Here is a 22,120-nt window from a genome sequence, read left to right on the forward strand (position 1 = left end):
TGGTTTTATGAAGAATAGGAACTCTGCGGCTAAAATAAGGGAACTCCTGCTTACCTTGGATTACTTTTCGAATGGTACGGATGCTGATCATTCAGAGGAGGGAGGTATTCCAGACTTGGCAATTTTGGCTATTGACGCCGAAAAGGCCTTTGACTCAGTTTACCATGATCATCTTCTATTTTCATTAGAACAATTTGGGCTAAAAGGTAAATTTGCTAAGTTTATTGAAAAACTTTATCGTACAGCCTCCACAAGAACGATAGTAAATGGCCAGTTATCCCCAGAAATAATTCTGCATAGGGGGACTAGGCAAGGGTGTCCCCTTTCCCCGCTTCTTTTTAATATTGCCATAGAACCTTTTGCTATAATGATAAGACAAAGATTGGAGGGGATTGGGGTGGCTGGGCGGGAGTTGAAAATAGCATTATATGCTGATGATATTCTCATTTATCTTTCTAATTTACATAGAAATTTACCTATTCTCTTATCAACTATACAACAGTTTGGTTCCTTTTCAGGATATAAGGTAAATATAAAGAAATCTGAACTTCTCTGGATAAGGCACACAGACTGCTCTCCTATAAATGTACCCTTCTCTATAGTGAATGACTCATTTAGATATTTAGGTATAAATGTCTCAAGTAATCCTGATTCCTGGTATTCTCTGAACATTCTTCCTGTGTTGAATAAGGTTAAATCAGTTTTTAAGAACTGGCAGACTTTACCCTTGTCCTTGTCTGGACGAATAGCAGCTTATAAGATGATCTTATTACCAAAAATTCTATATGTCCTTCAAAATATTCCTTTGATTTTGAGAAAGAACGATTTAAGTTTATTCAACTCACAACTCCGGTTTTTCCTGTGGCAAGGTAGGAAATCCAGAATATCACTTGCAAAACTCTCCCTTCCAATAGGATCCGGAGGCCTGGCTTTACCTGATTTACGAGTATATAATTATGTATTCTTGGTCCGTATTCTAGCAGATTGGCTTTTTGCTCATAATTATGTTACAAATAATGACTTAGAGACCAGTATTTTGTACCCTTTTTCACCTATTGCGTTGATTCATCTCGACACTACTCATATCCCACCCCAAGTTAAACGCTATAGATCTATTTATAATATAATTTTAGCTTGGAGAAAGATATGTACTTTGCTAGGAATAGAACATCGGGTGTCGAGTTTCCTAGGTTTTTTGGGGAACCCACAATTTCAGTTAGGAACACCATCCTCAATCTTTTTTGAGTGGAAGACCCAAGGGCTTGTGAATGTTCTTCAGATACTTGATATAAAAAAAAGATGTGTGAAATCATTTGATGCTCTTAGGGTGGAATTCAATATCTCCCAGAAAAACTTTTTTGCCTATCTTCAGGCTAGACACTATGCTATGAAGTTAGTGAATGAGTATGGCTGGAATTGGTCACTGGGGCGCATAGAAAACTGGTTCATTCTGGCAAAAAATAGACTCATGTCAATTTCGCCATGCTATCTGATTATTGTCTCCGACAAGGGCACAATTAATCTTGATAAAATTGCTATTAATTGGGCCACATTGATATCTCAGGAAGTAGAATCTAAAATACCTTCTCTCTCAATTCGAAAGGTTACTCAAACAACCCTCTCTGCCACATGGAGAGAATCTCATTTGAAGTTGTTACACATGACATATTTTACACCAGAAAAAGGAACGAAATGCGGCAGCACGAACTTTATTACATGTCCCAAATGCTCGTTTCCCTCCGCAAACCTCCTGCACATGTTATGGACCTGCCCTAAAATTAAAAACGTATGGTCCAAAGTCCAATTTTGGCTTTGCAAGATACTAAAGCTCTCATCATTAAATTTGATAGGCAGACACATAATTTTTCTCTTTCCTGACCCAGAAGATAGACAACTCAATGTGAAGTTTATTAATATAACTATATTGGCTGTTAGATATCTTATCTTTAAAAAATGGAAAACGCTTACGGTCCCTAGTATATCAGAAATTAAAAACTGTTTAAAAAAACAATGCATTCTTGAACAATATAATATTAGTGCTGATAATGATGTCCATGTTGTTAAATTCTTTCTCAAATGGTCAGCATTTATAAAAGTTTTTTCTCCCACGGAAATTGAATATTTGATACATCCCTTACGTAATTCTGAACTAGTTCTGCTGGGGAGATGGTGAAGGGGTGTTTCCTTTTTTTTTTTTTTTGTGTGCTTATTTTGTTTATTTTGTTGTTCTGGGATATTGTGCTGTTTTTCTATGTAAAAATAAAAACCCAACAAGGTATAGAGTATCACGAAGCATAATATTATTATCTGGGTTATTCTTTTTCTTTGTATAAGACACATCCAAAGAGTTGATGGGTACCTATAACATAGTATTGAATGTGGAATAATTTATATACTATATGTACACTTGTTATACCCAAGCTATGGTTTGGAAAAAGTTTTACTTTTGTTCTTATTTAATGGCTATGTTTTTTTTACTACTTTTTGATTGTTATGGGTCCTTGTTGGATATAAATAAATATTTGAAAAAAAATAAATTACATGCCCTATTTGAAAAATGAAAGTTTTTTTTGGACTTGACTGTCCCTTTAAATAACATTGCTATGATTTTCAGACTCCTAACCAAGCCCCAAAGTTTTATGAGAATACCGTCAGATACCTACTCCAGCTTGCTCCTGTTTGTGTAAAGGGTCTTTTCATATGCAAAAGAAGGGGGAGGGGAGTGTATTATTTCCCACTTGCAGTGGGCTTTCCAACTACCTTTTCAACAGAGCTAAACTGAGAGCTTCTAAGTAAGTTTTTAAACAGTTTTATACTGGATTTTTATATCAGTATCTGTGCATCTTATTCTTTATAGTAGTGTCTATTACATGCAGTTATATGACAATTGGTGTATACTGTCCCTTTAAGTAAAAATTGTTTGCATAACATTTTTTTTTTTAAATTGCTGGCAAGTTTTTTAAAATAATTTTCAAAAATAAACCAAATTAGTTACATAGCTACGGTGTCTGGATTAGTCTGATCCACCTCCCTTATCAGTGTTTAGCATCAGAAACGCAGGCATTGTATTTCAGCTGAGTTCACAGCAGCTTGTTTGCTTCTAGGCATGCTCCAGCAGTGCATGAGTGTTAAAGTCTTGCATTCTACCAAATCAAAGGTGGATATAGATGGAGCCATAGAAGGAATTGTGTGGGGGGAGTTAGAGCTGTACAATTCAGAAACTTAAAAGAAAGGGTTAATGGCGAGGTACTGCAGTATAAATTTGCAGGTAAATTAATTAAAGTACATATTATTATATTTTGTCTCTATCCCAACTTGTTTTATGTCCCTTTAAATGCTATAACTGCAAGCAATAGAAAGTTGTAAAAAAAACAATGTACAGATAATGCGCAATTTTAGCTACTAAGACTTATCTCTCGAAATGTTTTTTTGGAAAGAAGGTTCTTACTTCTTGTCTCTGTCAGTTAGATTGACCTGTGCGCCACGATCTAGCAGCAAGGAGCAGACTGTGGGGTGATTGCATTCGGCAGCGATCATCAAAGGGGTCCGTCCATCCTAGTAACAGGGAGAAGACAAGTTGAGTGCATCTGTCTCTAACACAATATGTGGCATAAAGGAGAGATAAAACGGTTATATGACAAAATGTTGTAGTATTTTTCCTTGTTTATTATTTATCTTCAAAATAAATATTAATTTTAAAATTTTACCAACACACTATTCTCATGTATTAGTTTTAACAGAGTTCAAGAAGTGATTCAACAGGTTAAAGGGATATTATTAATGTAAAAATAACATTTTCAGAATTCAAAATGAGCATGCACTTTAAAGAAAAAAGTTAAAATATAAACTTTGAGGCACTAATTCATACTGAGCATGTGCAAGAGTTCACAATAAATATGCATATCAGTCTGTGATTGGCTGATGGCTGTCATATGATACCAGTTAAAGAAAATACATTTTGAAATATGGCAGAAAAAAAAATCTTCTGCTCAATGAAATTCAAACTAAGAATTACATTGTCCTTTCGTTATCTATGTGTTAATTATACAAATGGTCGTTTAATTGTATTCACTGTAGACTGTCAGACGCATTTCCATATATAGTTTCATCTGCTCTCTAAACTAAAGTGTTATGACTCGCTGACTTTAAAACTGGCATGTTTATTAAAGCATGATTGTTTTTAGTAACTTTACAAATGTCTTCTTATGGTTTAATAGAAATTTGCAGTTCTTGCACCCCATCCTTTATAATATATATAAAAATAGAACTGATTGTTTTTATTCTTAATTTACACACACTGTAAATAGCCTCAAAGGGTTAATAACTCACATCATCAACCGCATCCAAGATGGTATCTTCTGAGTCACATAGAGAAAGGATGCTTGAGACACAACCCGAGGCAGCTGAAACACATTATAGAAATACATTTTGAACCATGGTCACCATCACAGAGACGATAAATAAATCAAGATATTTACAGTGACAAGTGGCAATTATTATACAAACTGCATTGATGTTCCACTGTCTGATTACGTCTTGAAATCATTACCTTCACTGCTTTGCTGCAGGAAGTGAAATGGCGATTGACTAAATGAATATTCTGCATCTTCATCAGTAATAGAGTTGGAGAATGATGGAGCCTGAGCAGAAGGGTATAAAGGGGAAAATGTATCAAGATTGCAGGCGGACAAGTTCTCAAGTAGAGCACCTGCCTGTCTGCAATCGCTAACTGCGGTGCAGCATGACATGGTGAATGTTAACATTGCACAACAGCTCTCTTTAGCAATGCCCCCTACTCTCTAACAACCAATTGCACGAGAGCAGGGCATGTCAATCACAGGCAAGTGTCGGGTAATTTATCTGTGGTGGCAGAGAGGCAAAAGAAGCAGTTTGTGCTTCTTAAAATTTGTGGCTTCAAGCTCGCTCATGCTCACCTGCACCACGAAGTTTCAAAAGCTGGGAATGCAGCTTAAAGGGATATAAAATCCAAATTTTATTTCTTCCATGATTCAGATAGAGCATGCAATTTTAAGCAACTTTCTAATTTACTCCTATGATTCATTTTCTTAGTTCCCTTTGTATCTTTATTTGAAAAGCAGGAATTTGAGCTTTGGATCCGGACGATTTTGGTTTAGCACCTGGGTAGCGCTTACTGAATGGTGGCTAAATGTAGCAACCAATCAGCAAGTGCTACCCAGGGTGCTCAATCAAAAATGGGCCAGCTCCTAAGCTTACAGTCCTGCTTTTTCAAATAAAGATACAAAGAGAATGAAGAAAAATAGATAATAGGAGTAAATTAGAAAGTTTAAAATGACATGCTCTATCTGAATCATGAAATAACAACATTTAGGTTTTATATCCCTTTAATAAATATTCTCAAAAGTAGATGGAAGGACACTGAACCCTATTACGATAATTAGACACTCGCAGTTCAAAACTACATAGCTTTATTTTGAACATGGTGATTTTAGTTTAGTACTGTATATAGTTTTAATTTATAACATGTTGTGTTTTGTTTATCTTAGGTTTGTTGTTTTACACCAACATTTATTTATCTTCATTGCCAACTGCTGTTTTTAATATTGTTGTTTTTAATATCTATACTTAATGACTGGATGAATACTGAATTCAAGAAAACAAATGTAGAACAACACATGGTAAACATGATAAACATTAACTTTAATTACATGTGATTAAAATTAGAATAAAATAGAAAAGATAAAAACAGCAGTGCACCCAGCTAAAAGTTTATTGTATTTAAAGATGCAGCAGGAACTATCTTTCAGATGGGCTGGGCTGTCTTTACCACCCCTAATGGGAGGTAGATTTCTGTTGTTGCCTCTTGATGACATAGCTTTTCTAAAGAGAATAAAGCAATATTGAAATTTTCATTTCAGGTGGTGGTTTTAACAGGTAAAAGCAGTCATTTCAAATAACAATGATAAAGTAACTATCCTATAATATAAAAGGCCAAGTGTGTTTGTCCGAAGCTGTCATGCGCAGTAGAGACTGTGTGAGGACCTAGCATCTACCGGGTGTGAGAGGGCATGGCGGGAGCGGACGTGACGCGGGCGGGGCTGGGCGGGCCGTGCGGGACCGGCCGGCGGACGTGAGAGAGCTCAAAAGAGGGGGAATAGAGAGAGAGCAAAAGAGGGGGGATAGAGAGAGAGCAAAAGAGGGGGGATAGAGAGAGCAAAAGAAAGGGAGAGAGACAGCAAAAGAGAGAGGGAGAGCAAAAGAAAGGGGGGGAGAGAGAGCAAAAGCGAGGGAGAGAGACAGCAAAAGAGAAAGGGAGGGAGAGCAAAAGAAAGGAGGGAGAGAGAGCAAAAGAGGGGAGATAGAGAGAGCAAAAGAGAGGGGGGAAAGAAGAGAGAGAGAGCAAAAGAGAGGGGAGAGAGAGCAAAAGAGAGGGGGAGAGCGCAAAAGAGGGGAGAGACAGAGAGAGAGAGCACAAAAGAGAGGGGGGAAAGAGGGGGGAGAGAGAGCAAAAGAGAGGGGAGAGAGAGCAAAAGAGAGGGGGATGAGAGCGCAAAAGAGAGGGGGAAGAGGGGGGGAGCGAGAGAGCAAAAGAGAGGGGAGAGAGAGAACAAAAGAGAGGGGGGAGAGAGAGAGCATAAGAGAGGGAGAGAGCAAAAGAGAGGGGGAGAGACAGCAAAATAGAGGGGGGAAAGAGAGCAAAAGAAAGGGGAGAGAGAGAGCAAAAGAGGGGGGTAGAGAGAGCAAAAGAGGGGGATAGAGAGAGCAAAAGAGAGGAGGAGAGAGCAAAAGAGAGGGGAGAGAGAGAACAAAAGAGAGGGGAGGAGAGAGAGCAAAAGAGGGGGGTAGAGAGAGCAAAAGAGAGGGGGAGAGAGAGAGAGCAAAAGAGAGGGGAGAGAGAGAGCAAAAGAGAGGGGGCAGAGAGCAAAAGAGGGGCATAGAGACAGCAAAAGAGAGGGAGAGAGACAGCAAAAGAGAGGGAGAGAGACAGCAAAAGAGAGGGAGAGAGACAGCAAAAGAGAGGGAGAGAGACATCAAAAGAGAGGGGGAGAGAGAACAAAAGAGAGGATGAGAGAGAGAGGGGAGAGAGCGCAAAAGAGAGGGGGAGAGCGCAAAAGAGAAGGGAGGAAAAGAGAGGGGGGAGAGAGAGAACAAAAGAGAGGGGAGAGAGAGCAAAAGAGAGGGGAGAGAGAGCAAAAGAGAGGATGAGAAAGGGGAGAGAGCAAAAGAGAGGGTGGGAAAGGGGAGAGAGAGCGCAAAAGAAAGGGGGGAGAGCACAAAAGAGAGGGGGGAAAGTGCAAAAGAGAGGGGGAGAGCGCAAAAGAGAGGGGGAGAGCGCAAAAGAGAGGGGGGAGAGCGCAAAAGAGAGAGAGCAAAAGAGAGGGTGAGAAAGGGTAGAGAGCAAAAGAGAGGGTGGAGAGCGCAAAAGAGGGGGGAGAGAGAGCGTGCAAAACAGAGGGGGGAAAGAAGAGAGGGGGGAGAGAGAGCCTGTGTACACGGGCTTTAGGACTAGTTAGTAAGTAATTTAATACACTCCAGCAGGTAAAATAGATCACAAGAGACATCTTAATTATTTTTACAGTATAATGTCCCTTTAATAAACACAAATTGAACAAATATTATATACTTCACATATATACAATCTCTGATATAAAACTCTTACAAACAACTAAATATTGACATCTGAAACATCCAGTATAGTTTCTACACCAAAAACTCTTATCTTAAAGGGACACAAAATTTAAAACAGAATGTCATTTTAAAATACTTTTCAATGTACTTTAATTGTCATATGTACTTTCTGTCTTACTATCCTTTATTGTAAAGCATTCCAAGATATGCTCAGGAGCAGCAAATTACTACTGGGAGCTAGCTGGTGGGTGGTGGCTTCACACACGCCTCTTGTTATTGGCTCAACAGATGTGTTTGACAGTAGTGTATTGCTGCTATGCAGCTCACTTTGCGGGAGTTTGACACATAGTTGTATGTAAGCAATAGTGCAATAAATAATGCTCTAATGCGTTAAACATGTTCTTTTTGCACTTTTATGTCCCTTGAAGATTACATTTATATCATGAAAAAATATTACAAATATATATATTTTTGTGTGGCTTGAGAGTAGTATGTATAGCTGATAGTATCAATGAAATGTGTTATACAAGTACATTATTACAGTGGAGCAATGCACATAATTTCATATATATATGTATATATATATATATATATATATATATATATATATATATATATATATACTCAAATGAAGTGCACTCACAGGAACATTTGGATCTCAAAAAGCCAAAATGTATTTAAAGTTTCGGGGAGATTTACATCCCCTTCATCAGAGTGGATCAGCTGTTTGCAATTGTATGTATATATATATATATATATATATATATATATATATATATATATATATATATATACACACACACTGTATATCTAACAAAACTGCCCCAGGGATGAGTTGTGCCAAATATGCACTGTTAGCGTCAGCTACATTGAATCACTTAGGTGCTTACGTTTTAATGTGTGTGAGAGATTATTTTTGTATAATGTCCCTTTAACTAGACTAGTCATTGAACAATAGATCGCCTCCAAGTCACTAACAAGTTAAAGGGACATTAAACACTAGATTTTTTTTTTGCAAAAATGTTTTGTAGATGATCCATTTATATACAGGTTTTTTTTTTTTAAATGTATAGTTTTGCTTATTTTTAAATAACATTGCTCTGATTTTCAGACTCCTAACCAAGCCCCTAAGTTTTAGGAGAATACTGACGTATACCTCCTCTAGCTTACTTCTGTTTGTGTAAAGGGTGTTTTCATATTCAAAGAAAGGGGGAGGGGGGAGTGTCTGATATTTCCCACGTGCAGTGGGTGTTCCAGCTACCTTTTTAACAGAGCTAAACTGGGAGCTTCTAAGTAAGTTTTTAAACGGTTTTATACTGGATTTTTATATCAGTACTGTGCATATTATTCTTTATAGTAGTGTCTATTACATGCAGTTAAATGAAAATTGGTGTATACTGTCCCTTTAATCTTAGCTCCAAATCTCACCTGCACAGTGTAGTGGTGTCCGACTATGGAAGTCTATGGAATCTTCATGCGCACCCCTCTGGAAAGACAAATATGCACTTGAGTATATGCACGGATATCCAAAATGACATCTGTTTATATCTTTGGTGAACTGTTACTTTAAACATTTTTTAATTATTAGCTTTATCAAATGTGATAGTCTTATTTTCTTATGAGCTTAAAGTGTATGTAAAGTCACGCTTTCTGCTGTTGCTTAATTTATTAATCGATTAAAATAAAGGTTAGTTTAATTCATGATTTTTTTCTAATCTAACTGTATTACTGTAACAAAGCATTTAAAACCCGAATTCTCTTACTTTAATCCTCCGCTCGCTATCTTGTCCCTCGTTTCGCATTTGATTGACAGACCGCAGTGACTAATTATAGATCGTACCCCGTGGCGTCCTGCCCCTTTTTCACTTACGTCATGCGATTGAACCGATGCAACTGCGCATGCGTGTCTTGACTGATCGTCATCCACATTCCGTGCTCGTTCTTGTTTAGCGCATGCGCTTTGGTCCCTAATCTTAGATTTACATACGAATAACGGAACATGCGCAAATTGATTTGCCCGTGGGAGCACGCTCCAATCATACGTAAGCGAGGGTGAGGGAATGGTCTATAAGGAAAGGAGCCGTCAAGCCGGAAGTCATGGATGGGAGGAGTTCAAACTGAAATCGTAGATAAGTAGTAATAGAAAATATAACATAACAACATGAATTAAAAAAATAATTATAGCGGTTTATATTGCAAGCATATTGACAATCCAAAATGATGATTAGAAACCGGAAAATTGACATTCACTTTAAGTTTATTTGTTTATTACTAATAGATTTATTTGTCTTCAAACAACCTCTCTAAGAGGGAATTATGTGTTTATTTTATCCCTTGGTCATATTTCTCGGTAGTTCTTTAAAAAAATAATCCTAAACATACCCACTTGCATTCAGGGTCAGATTTTGATTTGACAACATTTGGATTTTGAATCAGAACAGTGATGTTACCTGATGTTAGGTTCACGCAATATATTGGTTTCAGAAAAGCCTACCATGCAGGAGACAGACCAAATTTTACAGCTATTCCTGTGTTAGCAGAGGGCAGTTAGTGGATCCAGAGAGACAGAACTCAGGACAAACATTGGACCTACCTGGTACAGATTCTGATTGGCTATAGCGAATATAATCACATAATATAAGGTGATAGCAAATTAATTTCAATTCTTTAACTAGCTAGGAAGTCTTCCCTAGGCAGCTTCTTAACATTTTCTTTCCACGTATTGCTCAAACAAGGTCATCCAGGGCTGTAAGAGCGTGGGTCTTATTGACAGCGCCAAGACCTCGCTATTTCTGTATGTCTCACTGCCTGTCTGTGAGACCCTCAATATTACAGCCGGGCAAGCACTCTAGACAGCGGATGTACAGGCTGTCGTTAAGGGTTAAGAAACAAAAAAGAATAGCGGTGCACAGGAAAGCACTGAGAATACAAAATACATTTATTGGCAGCTGGATAAAACAATACTACACTATAAAATACAAACAAGGAAAAAGGACGAAAACCGGAACCAGGGTGCCAGTGCAAAAGATCGTTTATTCAAGTTGTAAACAGTAGGTCATGGAAGCACCTACTATCTGACGTGTTTCGCACATGAGCACATGCGCTTCATCAGAGATAGATAGCTGTTACTCCAGGTGAGTATTTATACAGGTAAGTAACCAATTAGTGGCTAAGTTCCCCCCTCTAGGGGAGTGTACCTCTGGAGAATACAGGTAAATGTAAGTTCTAATGGATGATATAGTAGAAGACAATATTATTATATACAGCAGTGCATTGGCTATTACAATAAATGGATGAGTAAGAGTAAAAATATATATACAAAAGAGTAAGAATACACAGTTGATAATCTCAAATTACAATAGGTTAATACATTATAAAGTTCCCAGGATGTGTTTTGAGTTTCTCAAATTTATCAGAGTTGTCTGGAAAGGCAAGGAAGACTAGAGAAAGATCCTGTATTGAATAACATGGTAGTGAGCGGGGAAAGTTGCCTAAACAATAATGGTTTCACTTTCAATTAATATGTTATTAGCTTCTTTAATTAGTTTCTTACTTAGTTATTGATAATTGGGTTGCTAATGTTCATGTTTGTGTGTATATATGTAAGTATGTATATAATGTTCTACCATTTCTGATGATATATGGATTAATCCACAAACAGATTAACATCATATCTGCGGTTGATACCCATGGGGGATCTAGTGGCTAATTGGAAGATCCAATAGACCTCTCTTCTCAAGAGTAGTTTTAATCTGTCTCCTCCCTGGGAATTCTTATCTATATGTTCTATACCCAAGAATGAGAAATTGGAAATACCTGTTGGATGTTTGTGAAAATGCTTGGCTAAGGGTGTTCTTGGGGTTTCTTCCTCTATGGAAATGAGGTGCTCTCTGATCCTGTCTTTTAGAGGACGGGTGGTAATACCTACGTATTGGAATTGGCAATGTTTGCAAGTGACTAAATAAATGACAAATGTCGATGTACAATTGATTCTACTTCTCATATTGTATGTCTTACCTGTGTTTGTTGAAGTGAATATTTTACTTTTGTTAGTGTATGTACATGATTTACATGGAACATGGCCACATTTGAAAAAACCTGAAGTTGGAGTAAGCCAGTTCCTTTGTTTTACTTCACTGTCAATACATTTCTTCCTAACTATGTCTCCTATGTTAGTTGCCCTTTTTGCCACATATTTAATTTTATTATTGAGTTTAAATTTGAGTGTAGGGTCTCCATTTAGATCTGGTAGATATTTTCTAATAATTCCACAGATGTTGTAAAATTGTGTAGTATATTTCGTTGTAAAATATATTACATCTATGTCTACTGAGTTATTGGGATCCCTTATTGTGTTAGTTAGATTGGGATTGGATGTATTCACTGTTGTTTTTTTAGAATTTTTATTTATTTGTTTATGGTTATTTTGAGTAATGTTCGTCTGTCTGTTTGGGCAACTAGTGAGCTTATATTTTTAAGTGTGGTCTTGTTGTAGCCTCTCGCCACCAATCTATTAATCAATTTTTTTGCTTCTGTGTTGTATATTTGTAGAGTCGAGCAATCCCTGTGTAAACTGAAAAATTGTCCTTTGGGTATTCATTTCCTCATGTGAGGTGCGTGACATGAGTCTGCTCTCAGTATAGTGTTTCTGGAGAGTGGTTTTCTATCATTTGAGGTGATTATATTGTTATTATCATCATGTTGTAGATTGAGGTCTAGATATTCAATTTTCAATTCATTAGTATGATGTGTGAATACAAGATTAAGATCATTATGATTAAGATGATCTATAAACTGTGGAATGGTCGAGGGCTCCTCATCTCTATAAATGAGGATGAGGTCATCTATGAATCTGCCATATGCTATAATCTTGTGTCTGAGGGGGCAGTCACCCCCAAAGATGTGGCTGTGTTCGAAGTAGCCCATATACAAATTTGCATATGAGTGGGCAAACTTTGCCCCCATTGCTGTGCCACATCTCTGAAGGTAATATATCCCCTCAAACACAAAATAATTGTGAGTTAACAGGTAGCGGGTAATCTCTATTAGGAAACTAATGAACTTATCTGGATAGTCAGTATATCTTTCCAGCATATAATTTAAAGCCTTCAATCCTTCTAAATGAGGAATACTGGAGTAGAGGGAGGAGACATCTATGGTCAACCATTTAAACCCCCTCTCCCAATTGATTTTATCTAATTGGCTTATCAAATGTATGCTGTCACGTATGTAACCAGGGAGGGTTCTGACTATAGGTTGTAATACATTGTCTAACCAGTCGGCCAGTCTCTCACATAGGGAACCTCTACTGGCCACTATGGGCCTGCCTGGTGGTTGTTCCAAAGTTTTATGTATTTTGGGTACTATTCAAAAGCTTGGGACAATGGGATAGTCAATGAGAAAATGTAATTTGAGTTTTTCTGTGATAAGACCTTCTTCACAAGTCGTGTCTAGTAATAAATGTAATTCTTTTTTTTTATTTTTCTGTAGGGTTAAAGGACAGTCTTACTGTCCATTAATTGGGATAGGGCCTCAGATCTATAATCAGTTTTGTTGAGAACAACTATGGCCCCTCCCTTATCTGTTGAGGTAATTACTATATTGGGATTATTCTTTAAAATCTGAAGTGATTTTCTCTCATCTAGTGTTAAGTTATCTTTGTGAATAGTCGGATCTTCTGTGATGAATTGGTGTAACCATGTGATTTCTTGTTCTATCAGGTTGTGAAACAGCTCAATGGAATCACTTCTACTTTGTACTGGGTAGAAATTTGATTTATTTGTGATCGTTGTTTTAATAGTGGGAATGGAATTGTGCTCATCTCTCTTAGTGTTGGTATTTGGAGTGTAATAAGATCGTTCAAGTCACATAAATCACATAAAATAGCTTGCAAGCATACAAAACACGCGTTTCGGCGTTATGCCGTCATCAGATACCTACATATGTCTCATACTAATTACCTTATAAAGGTACCTATTTTAACTGATTGGATATTCCTAGACCATCATAGAATAAGCTCCTCCTACTTAACCCTTTAAGTATTGTGGAAAAGAGGCATACAATATTGTTAACCCATTCTGCTATTAAAGACACCTTAAGTCATACAAGATTTATTCTTTTTATAGTACTGGGTATGAGTAAAAAAAGGAATTTATCATTTGTCAATCTCTATACTAGATTCTTTTCAAACCACACTGCTTTAAGAACCTGTATTTGCTTTAATAAATTAACCTTATCTCCACCATATCTCCACCATATACTCCACCATATACTCATATACTGTATTGCTATAAGTGTCGTTTAAATCAGTCTAAAAGTTTTTAATAATGGATTATAGTAGGAACCTCTAAATTTTCCATAGATAGGAAGATGCTACTATTCTTTCAAAATAAAACTTAGTTCCCTAGTTTTTAGTTACTTCCAGACATTAATAATATCAGCCTCTGTATTAAATCCATACGGCAGTCTGGTATGCATTACAAAAATCCAGAAAGCCTCTCTTCTAGATAAAAGCTTGTCACAATTTCCACCCCTTTCCGGAGTTCTGACTTTGTCTATAATTAACCATGTGAAGGTGCCAACTTTTCCATTATGTCTCTCTATAAAATGTTCTGCAAGGGCAGAACAGGGAACTAACGAAAAGATATCACTCAGATGTTCCCTGATTCTCACCCTTGCCTCCCTAGTGGTCATACCCACGTACTGCATTCTGCATTTAGTGCATTGTGCCAAGTAAACCACATATTTTGTACCGCAGTTGGTAAAACCTATAACATCATAGACTTTTTGAGTTACATAAGACTGAAATGCTTTGCAACCCATGCATGGCTACATGCCTTGCATGTGAAATTACTACATTTAAAGTGGCCCTTACAAGTAAGCCAATTGCTTTTACTCATGCCTTTCCCTTTAATCACACTTGGTGAAAGGTAATTCCCCAAAGTGGGATTTCTTTTGGGAACAAAGCAACAACCATTTTTGATGACGTCATATAAATCATTGTCGCCCCTTAGAATTGGTAAATGTTTCTTTACAATCTTTTTGATCTGTTGTCGTTAAGGGTTCCAATTGAGGGCTTGCTAATTCATTTGAAAAGTGGAAGTGCAGACTCTAGACTTTTAATACTGCGATCAGGGCCGGATTTATAATAAGGCAGAGTTGGCATGTGCCTGTCCTCCATAGAGGGGCACATATCTCTGCCTATTATAAATACCAGTCAGCCAGTGATCTTAACTTAGATAGCTGCCAGCAGTGAAATAACAGCACTGCGCATGCGTAGTGGCCATCTTTGTTAAGGTTGTTGCAAGTATTACTCATTGGCTAGTGGCTGTCACATGATGCACAGGCTGGAAAATTAAAGTAACAGTCAGAAAAAAATATTACTACCAATATTAGTTAGCTTTTAAAGGTACCACCTGTACATCACTTTTGTTATTTTCTTACAAAAGGATTTTTATTTTCTTGAACTACTCATCTGAAATTCAGACTGTGTGCTTTTGCATTGTCTTTATTATATTTTCTTGGTTATGCAGTTCTACTGTATTAAATGGCCCTTTAAGAAAACAAATACAGCAAGTATAATTTTCTTTTTCTTAAGAAAAATATATATATTTACAATTTACTGTCCAGAAGTGAGATGTACCTGCAACAGAAGCTTGACACAATCCGGATGGCAATTGCTTGCAGCCAAGTGTAATGCGGTGCAGCCTACGGAAAAGCAAAAGAAATGTTCATTTTTTTTTCTTTCTTTCAAAAGTGTAATGTACATTATATAACATTTTTAATTCACATTTGTTGTTCTGGGGTAGGCTCACCATGTATTCAGGCATAGAGGTGTGAGCAAACATTTTAAGTAAAACTGTAATTAAGAGATTAAAAGGATAGAAAGGTCAAACTTTAAATGTGCATGGGCGAATTTAAATGTTTAAATAGTAGCATTTTTGCAATATACTCCCATTAGCAAAAATGCTCCTAGTAGAATTTATTACTGTTTTTTAGCAGCATACGCACATATGCTGGGAGGGGCCGTGCACCAGTATTCAAACACCACACTTTCTCAGAGAGTCAGCAGCTTATATGACACAAATTAAGTCTTCAGACGCACAATATACACAACACCACCAACTCTCTGAGCTTAAATACTGGTGCACAGGACCTCACAGCATATGTGTGTATGCCACAGAAAAACTTTTTATTTTATTTATTTGTATATTTGCTAATGGAAGTATAAAGCAATAACACTTCTATTTAAAAATTAAATTCACCCGTCCACATTTCAATTTTGTCTTTCCTATCACTTTAAAAGACAGAGATGAAATACTTCAAATATTAAACTGATTGAATACTAAAGTGATTGACACTAGACTACAAATGAGTAGCAAAAAAGGAGCTGCTATTAAAAACCACTGCAGCAGAAATGTTTAGATAGAGACTCTATTTTTATAGACGTGTCATGACTCAATCACTAATTTTAGTGACAGCATCGATTTGTGTGTCCCAAAATAAGAGCTGGTCAGTGATCACCTGCCAGTGTTATTCTGATATCCCCGACCATCTGTTGCCCTACGTTACACTTACCAAGACCTCCTCACCAAATAATTAATCCTTACTGAGTAAGCCTACTCTACAAGTAACCCTATGCTGCCTAATCTGTCCCCACACAATTAACCCAATTTCACCACAGTTAATCCTAACCAAGACCCCCATTGAATTACATCTGATTTGGCAAAAATATTAAGATGGCTCAATGTTTTCCAGGGCTGGTTTTGATTTCCAGTCCAGTCCTGCCAAACAGTGTTTTGCACTTATTACTGGGCCATTAAAAAGGAGACAGTCTACTTGAAAAATATTATTGTTTAAAAAGATAGATAATTACTTTATTACAAATTCCCCAGGTTTGCATATCAAACACTGTTATATTAATACACTTTTTACCTCTGTGATTAACTTGTATCTAAGCCTCTGCAGACTGCCCCCTTATCTCAGTGCTTTTCAAAAACTTACATTTCAGCCCAGAGAACCCTAGAAGTCACCTAGAAGACAGTTGATTGCAATGTATGTGCCAATGACCAGCTATATACAAAGGCAAAGGGCCTGTCATATGAATTCCTTCTTTCATACAAGGTATGTTTTGTTTAATGTTGTATGGTATCCTTAGGGGAGCATTAGGGACCGTTATAAATGAAAAATATAATGAAACATAAAAAATACAGAAGATAAAAAACAAGACAATAGAGCAGTTTGGTGTAATTTGGTGTGAACCCTGCAATTGTTAAAAAAGCTACAGTAATGAATGAACATCTAATGACAATCGTTGATGAGGCATATATAACATAAATTATGCTTACCTGACAATTTAATTTCCATCTGTATGGGAAGAGTCCACAGCTGCATTCCTTACTTGTGGGTAATACTGAACCTGGCCACCAGGAGGAGGCAAAGACACCCCAGCCAAAGGCTTAAATACCTCCCCCACATCCTCATAACCCCAGTCATTCTGCCGAGGGATCAAGGAACAGTAGGAGAAATATCAGGGTGTAAAAGGTGCCAGAAGAAAAAATTTCAAATTTAGGGCCGCCCATCGGAGAACAAGGGCGGGAGCTGTGGACTCTTCCCATACAGATGGAAATGAAATTATCAGGTAAGCATAATTTATGTTTTCCATCTTAATATGAGAAGAGTCCACAGCTGCATTCCTTACTTGTGGGAAACATATACCCAAGCTCTAGAGTACACGGAATGCTAATGGGAGGGAAAAAAAAGAGGCGGACCCTAATCTGAGGGCACCACAGCCTCAAAACCTTTCTCCCGAAGGTTGCTTCAGCAGAGGCAAAAACATCAAATTTGTAAAATTTTAGAAAAATTATGTAAGAAGAACCAGATAGCGGCCTTATAAATCTGATCCATAGAGGCCTCATTTTTGAAGGCCCAAGAGGAAACCACTGCTCTCGTAGAGCTATAATCCTCAGAGGAGGCTTATGTCCCGCCATTTCTATGCTAAACGGATGACACTCCTCAGACAACAAGATAAGAAAGTCGAAGAGGCCCCTTGACCCCTACGCTTCCCGGAAAAGAGAACAAACAGAGAAAGAGGTTTGTCTAAATTCCTTCGTGGCCCAAAGATAGAACTTCAAGGCACAAACCACATCCAGAAATACGTTGTAAATGTTCCTTCAACGCATAGGCTCCAACAGAGCCCGTTGCATAACCTTAAGGACAAGATTTAAACTCCAAGGAGGAGCCTTAGATCTAAACACAAGTCTGATCCCAGCAGAGCCTTAACAAATGGCTGCATATCTGGAAGCTCTGCAAACCTCTTGTGCAGTAACACAGACAGGGACGAAAACTGTCCTATCAGAGGACTTGCAGAAAAGCCCTTCTCCAGTTCATCCTGGAGAACAGAATAAGTAGGTCCTCCACACCTTATGTAGATGCGACGACCAACCAGCTTGCGAGCTTGAATGAGAATAAAAATAACTCTCTCAGAAAACCCTCTCTTGGCTAGGACTAAGCGTTCAATCTCCACGCAGTTAGCCTCAGAGCTAGACATTGATGAACAAAGAGACCTTGGTCATCAGATCCCTGCGACAAGGTAACTTCCAAGGAGGAGATGATGACATCCCCACTAGATCCGCAAACCATATCCTTCACGGCCAAATGGAGCAGTCAGTATAACTGACGCCTGCTTGACTGGAGCCACTACACTAGGAAGTCGTGTTAACGGTCGGAAAGGATACATTTTGAAGATTGAACCTCCAAGGCACCGCTAATGCATCTGTTAGCTCCGCCTGAGGATCCCTGTACCTCAACCCCTATCTGGGTAGCTTGGTATTGAGACATTATAAGATCTTCCTCTTGTAAATCTCTGCAAACACTCGGGATGGAGAGACCATTCTCTCGGGTGAAAGGATTGTCTGCTGAGGAATCCGCATCCCAGTTGTCCCCACCAGGAATGTTGTTTGCTGACAGCGAACAAATGCGGGTCTCCCCCACACCAGAATCCGAGATACTTCCCTCAATACTAGGGAGTTCCCCCCGATGGTTGATGTAAGCCACCAAGGATATATTGTTTGATTGGAATCTGATTAACTGGGACAAACCCAGCAGAGGCCAAGCCTTCAGAGCACTGTATATTGCCTGAAGATCCAAAATGAGATCAGGAGGGAGTTTTACCTCCTGAGACCAGATGCCCTGTGCCTTCCTAGCACCCAAAACGGCTCCCCATCCCGACAAACTTGCAACCGTAGTCACAATCACCCAGGATGATCTTGAGACGGACGTCCCTCAGGACAAGTCAACCAGACAAAACCACCAAGAGAGCGATTCTCCCGATTGGTTGTCCAGAGAAATCTGTTGAGACAGATCTGAATGATCGCCGTTCCACTAGTTCAGCGTGCACAGTTTCAACAGTATGAGGTGAAACCTGGCAAAGGAAATGATGTCCAACCTGGACACCATGAGACCAATCACCTCCATACACAGAGCCACAGATGGCCTTAAGGAGATCTGGAGGGCAAGCTAGCTTGCAACGTCTCTGGTCTGTTAGAAATATTCTCATGTCTATGGAGACTATTATAGTACCCGAGAATTCTACCCTGGTACTTGATACAAGAGAACTCTCTCTAGATTATCTGCCATCCATGGGATCGAAGAAGACAGAGGAGATATTCCGAATGGTCCATGCTTCAAAAAATCTCTTTAGCTAGACCAAACGGAAGGGCAATAAACTGGAAGTGCTGGTCCAGGAATGCAAACCTTAGGAACTGGAAGTGGTCCTTGAGGATTGGTACGAGAAGGGATTATCCTTCAGATCTATCGTGGTCATGAACTACCCCTCTCAAACAAGGAGAAGAATGGACCTTATTGTCTCCATCTTAAACAAGGGGACATTTCAAAATCTGCTTAAGCACTTTAGGTCCAGAATCGAGGTAAAGTTCCCTCCTTCTTAGGGACAACAAAAAGGTTTGAATAGTATCCCAAACCTTTCACTGTGTTATGCACCGGGACAATAACTCATAGAGGACAGATCCGTACACACCCCAGAAAGGCTTCCCTCCTTTCTGGTCAGGAAGACAGGAGGAATCTGCTCTTGGGTGGCTGAGACTTAAAACTTTTCTTGTAAGCCTGAGCAATGACCTCCAGGACCCATGGATCTTGCACGTCCCTGAACCAAGCAACTGAAAACAGCGACAGTCTGCCCTCTACACGATCCAGAAGAGGACCGGGGACCGACCATTCATAGCGACGTTGACTCGTGGGCTTCTTGCTCTGCTTGGATTTTTTCCAGGACTGAGCCGGCTTCCAAGATTTGCTCTACCTTAGTGGAGGAATGCTGACATGGGCTTTATCAGAACGAAAATTGTCCCTTAGATTAGTTCATTGTGGTAGGAGGGCACCCTTGCCCCCTGTGACCATGGAGATAATTGAGTCCAGGCCTGGACCAGACAAAATTATTCCCTTAAAGGGAGGGAAGAAGTCTAGACTTATAAGTCATATCTACAGACCATGACTTTAGCCAGAGCCCGACGGGCCTGAACAGAAAAAGCTGAAGCCATAGCATTCAAGCAAATAAATTGCCTAATAGCAGCACAGATAAAAGAATTAACAACCCTCAAGCCCGTATTTCTTTTCTGAGTAACGTCGAGGGGATCCTCCACCCCGATCAAATCCTATAAGGAGTCACACCAGAAGGTAGTTTCTCCAGTAACCGCGGCAACAGCCGCCGCCGGTTAAAACAAATATCCCGTATGTTGAAACATCTTTCTTAACAGAGTTTCCATCTTTTATCCATGGGCTCTTCAAACAAAGAACTATCCTCAAGCGGAATAGTAGTACGTTTAGCAAGGGTGAAGATAACGCCATCCTATTTATGGACAGAACCTCACAACTCCATTGAGAGTCCAGGACCGGGAACAATTTGGTAAAGGGAGAAGAGGGGGAAAAGGAATCCAATCCTGTCCCATTCATTCTTAATCATGTTCACCATCTAACAGGAGCAGGGAAGGATAAGGTACAACCCTGTCCTCAAACTCTATCCTATTTAGGAATTAAAGGTTCATCAGGCAATTTGACCTCTGGAACCTCTGAATTTGCCAAAAACTTCCTTTAGAAGAAAGCACAAATTCCTACACTATAGTCTGGTTCCTCCGCAGCCGGAGGTTTAGAGGCAGCAGACTCTGACCCAGAATGTTCATACTCTGAAGTCTCAGAAAGAACTTCATCCTCGGATAACCCTCAGTTAACTCCAATACATTATCTGATGTACTCTGGGAAGGAGTGCAATATGTAACCTTTCGTTTGCGCTTAGCAGGGCGAGGTAAAGCATTAAAGGCCACAGACACCGCCGTCTGAACTGTGCAGTAACGTCTGGTGAAAAAAGGCCCCTCCAGATGGAGGATCAGCAATGCTACGTTTAAACTGCATGTGTAGAGATATAAGAATGTAGGGTACGCACCTCGCTGGACGACAACCCCTCAGAGATGGACGGCTCCATGGTATCAAACATGTTTGATATTATCACATTATCAAGGCATAATTGAGAGGGCGGAACTAAGGCCTCCTCACCATATAAACAGGAATTACTCATTAGGAATAGATGGAGTGCCCTCTAAAGTAAAAGAATCCTCCATTGCTAGTGCAATAACCGGAGAACTAGAGAAATAAAACATCTTATTTTATTTAAAAAATTGCACCCTTATACACCAATGGTTGGGGCACTCACCACCTCCTATGACCCAGACAATACAGAGATTTATGACTCCTCTCTGATAGACACCCGGTCAGAAAAAAGGGAATGAATCACATGGTGCACAATGCAGGACCGTCCCTGCTATGAGAAAGCGTGCTAAGCTTGTAAGCTGCATGGCTCTCGAAGTAAAACCTGTATATTCCATAACAGCCAATGAGCCCATAACACCTCACACATAAAAGCAGCATAAAATCAAACATAAGATTATTCCCCCCTATTCAATAATCCCCCTAAGGAGATATTAAACCTTGATTCTATAAAAGAGTGACAGATAGTAGCATCGCTTCTGACATGGACTTGAGTGAAGAAAGCAGGCAGCGAAACCCAACGCTGATTTCCTATTGAGCTGTTAATATGAGTCGGGATGGTTTCGCAGAAAGACTCTCCCTGCATCTCCGGACTCTAACTTTCACCCATGCTCTCACTGAGAGGCTGATAGGACTACTTAAAACTCCAGTCCCATCTCGAACTACCCTCCATAAGAGACTACTCCGAAATGTTCTAACACTTCTCTGCCAACCTTCTGAGACGAAAGGCAAAGAATAACTGGGGTTATGAGGATGTGGGGAGGTATTTAAGCCTTTGGCTGGGGTGTCTTTGCCTCCTCCTGATGGCAAGGTTCAGTATTTCCCAAAAGTAAGGAATGCAACTGTGGACTCTTCCCATATTAAGATGGATATATATATATATATATATATATATATATATATATATATATATATATATACATATATATATATATATATATATATATATACACAGTAT

General features: G+C 38.9%; 1 protein-coding gene across 2 annotated transcripts in view; it reads right to left on the bottom strand.

The window, feature by feature from the left end:
* Positions 1-22,120, bottom strand: part of ANKRD35 (ankyrin repeat domain 35) — a 223,107-nt gene that overhangs the window by 53,136 nt on the left and 147,851 nt on the right. For both annotated transcript variants that reach the window (XM_053704528.1, XM_053704530.1), the window contains exons 4-7: positions 15,251-15,315; positions 9,037-9,094; positions 4,330-4,403; positions 3,449-3,555 (exon numbers count right to left, since the gene is read on the bottom strand). In XM_053704528.1, coding sequence (XP_053560503.1) covers positions 3,449-3,555; positions 4,330-4,403; positions 9,037-9,094; positions 15,251-15,315 — 304 coding nt within the window. The remainder of the gene's footprint in view (positions 1-3,448; positions 3,556-4,329; positions 4,404-9,036; positions 9,095-15,250; positions 15,316-22,120) is intronic.

Source organism: Bombina bombina, chromosome 1 (assembly GCF_027579735.1).
Source record: "Bombina bombina isolate aBomBom1 chromosome 1, aBomBom1.pri, whole genome shotgun sequence".
Lineage (NCBI taxonomy): Eukaryota > Metazoa > Chordata > Amphibia > Anura > Bombinatoridae > Bombina > Bombina bombina.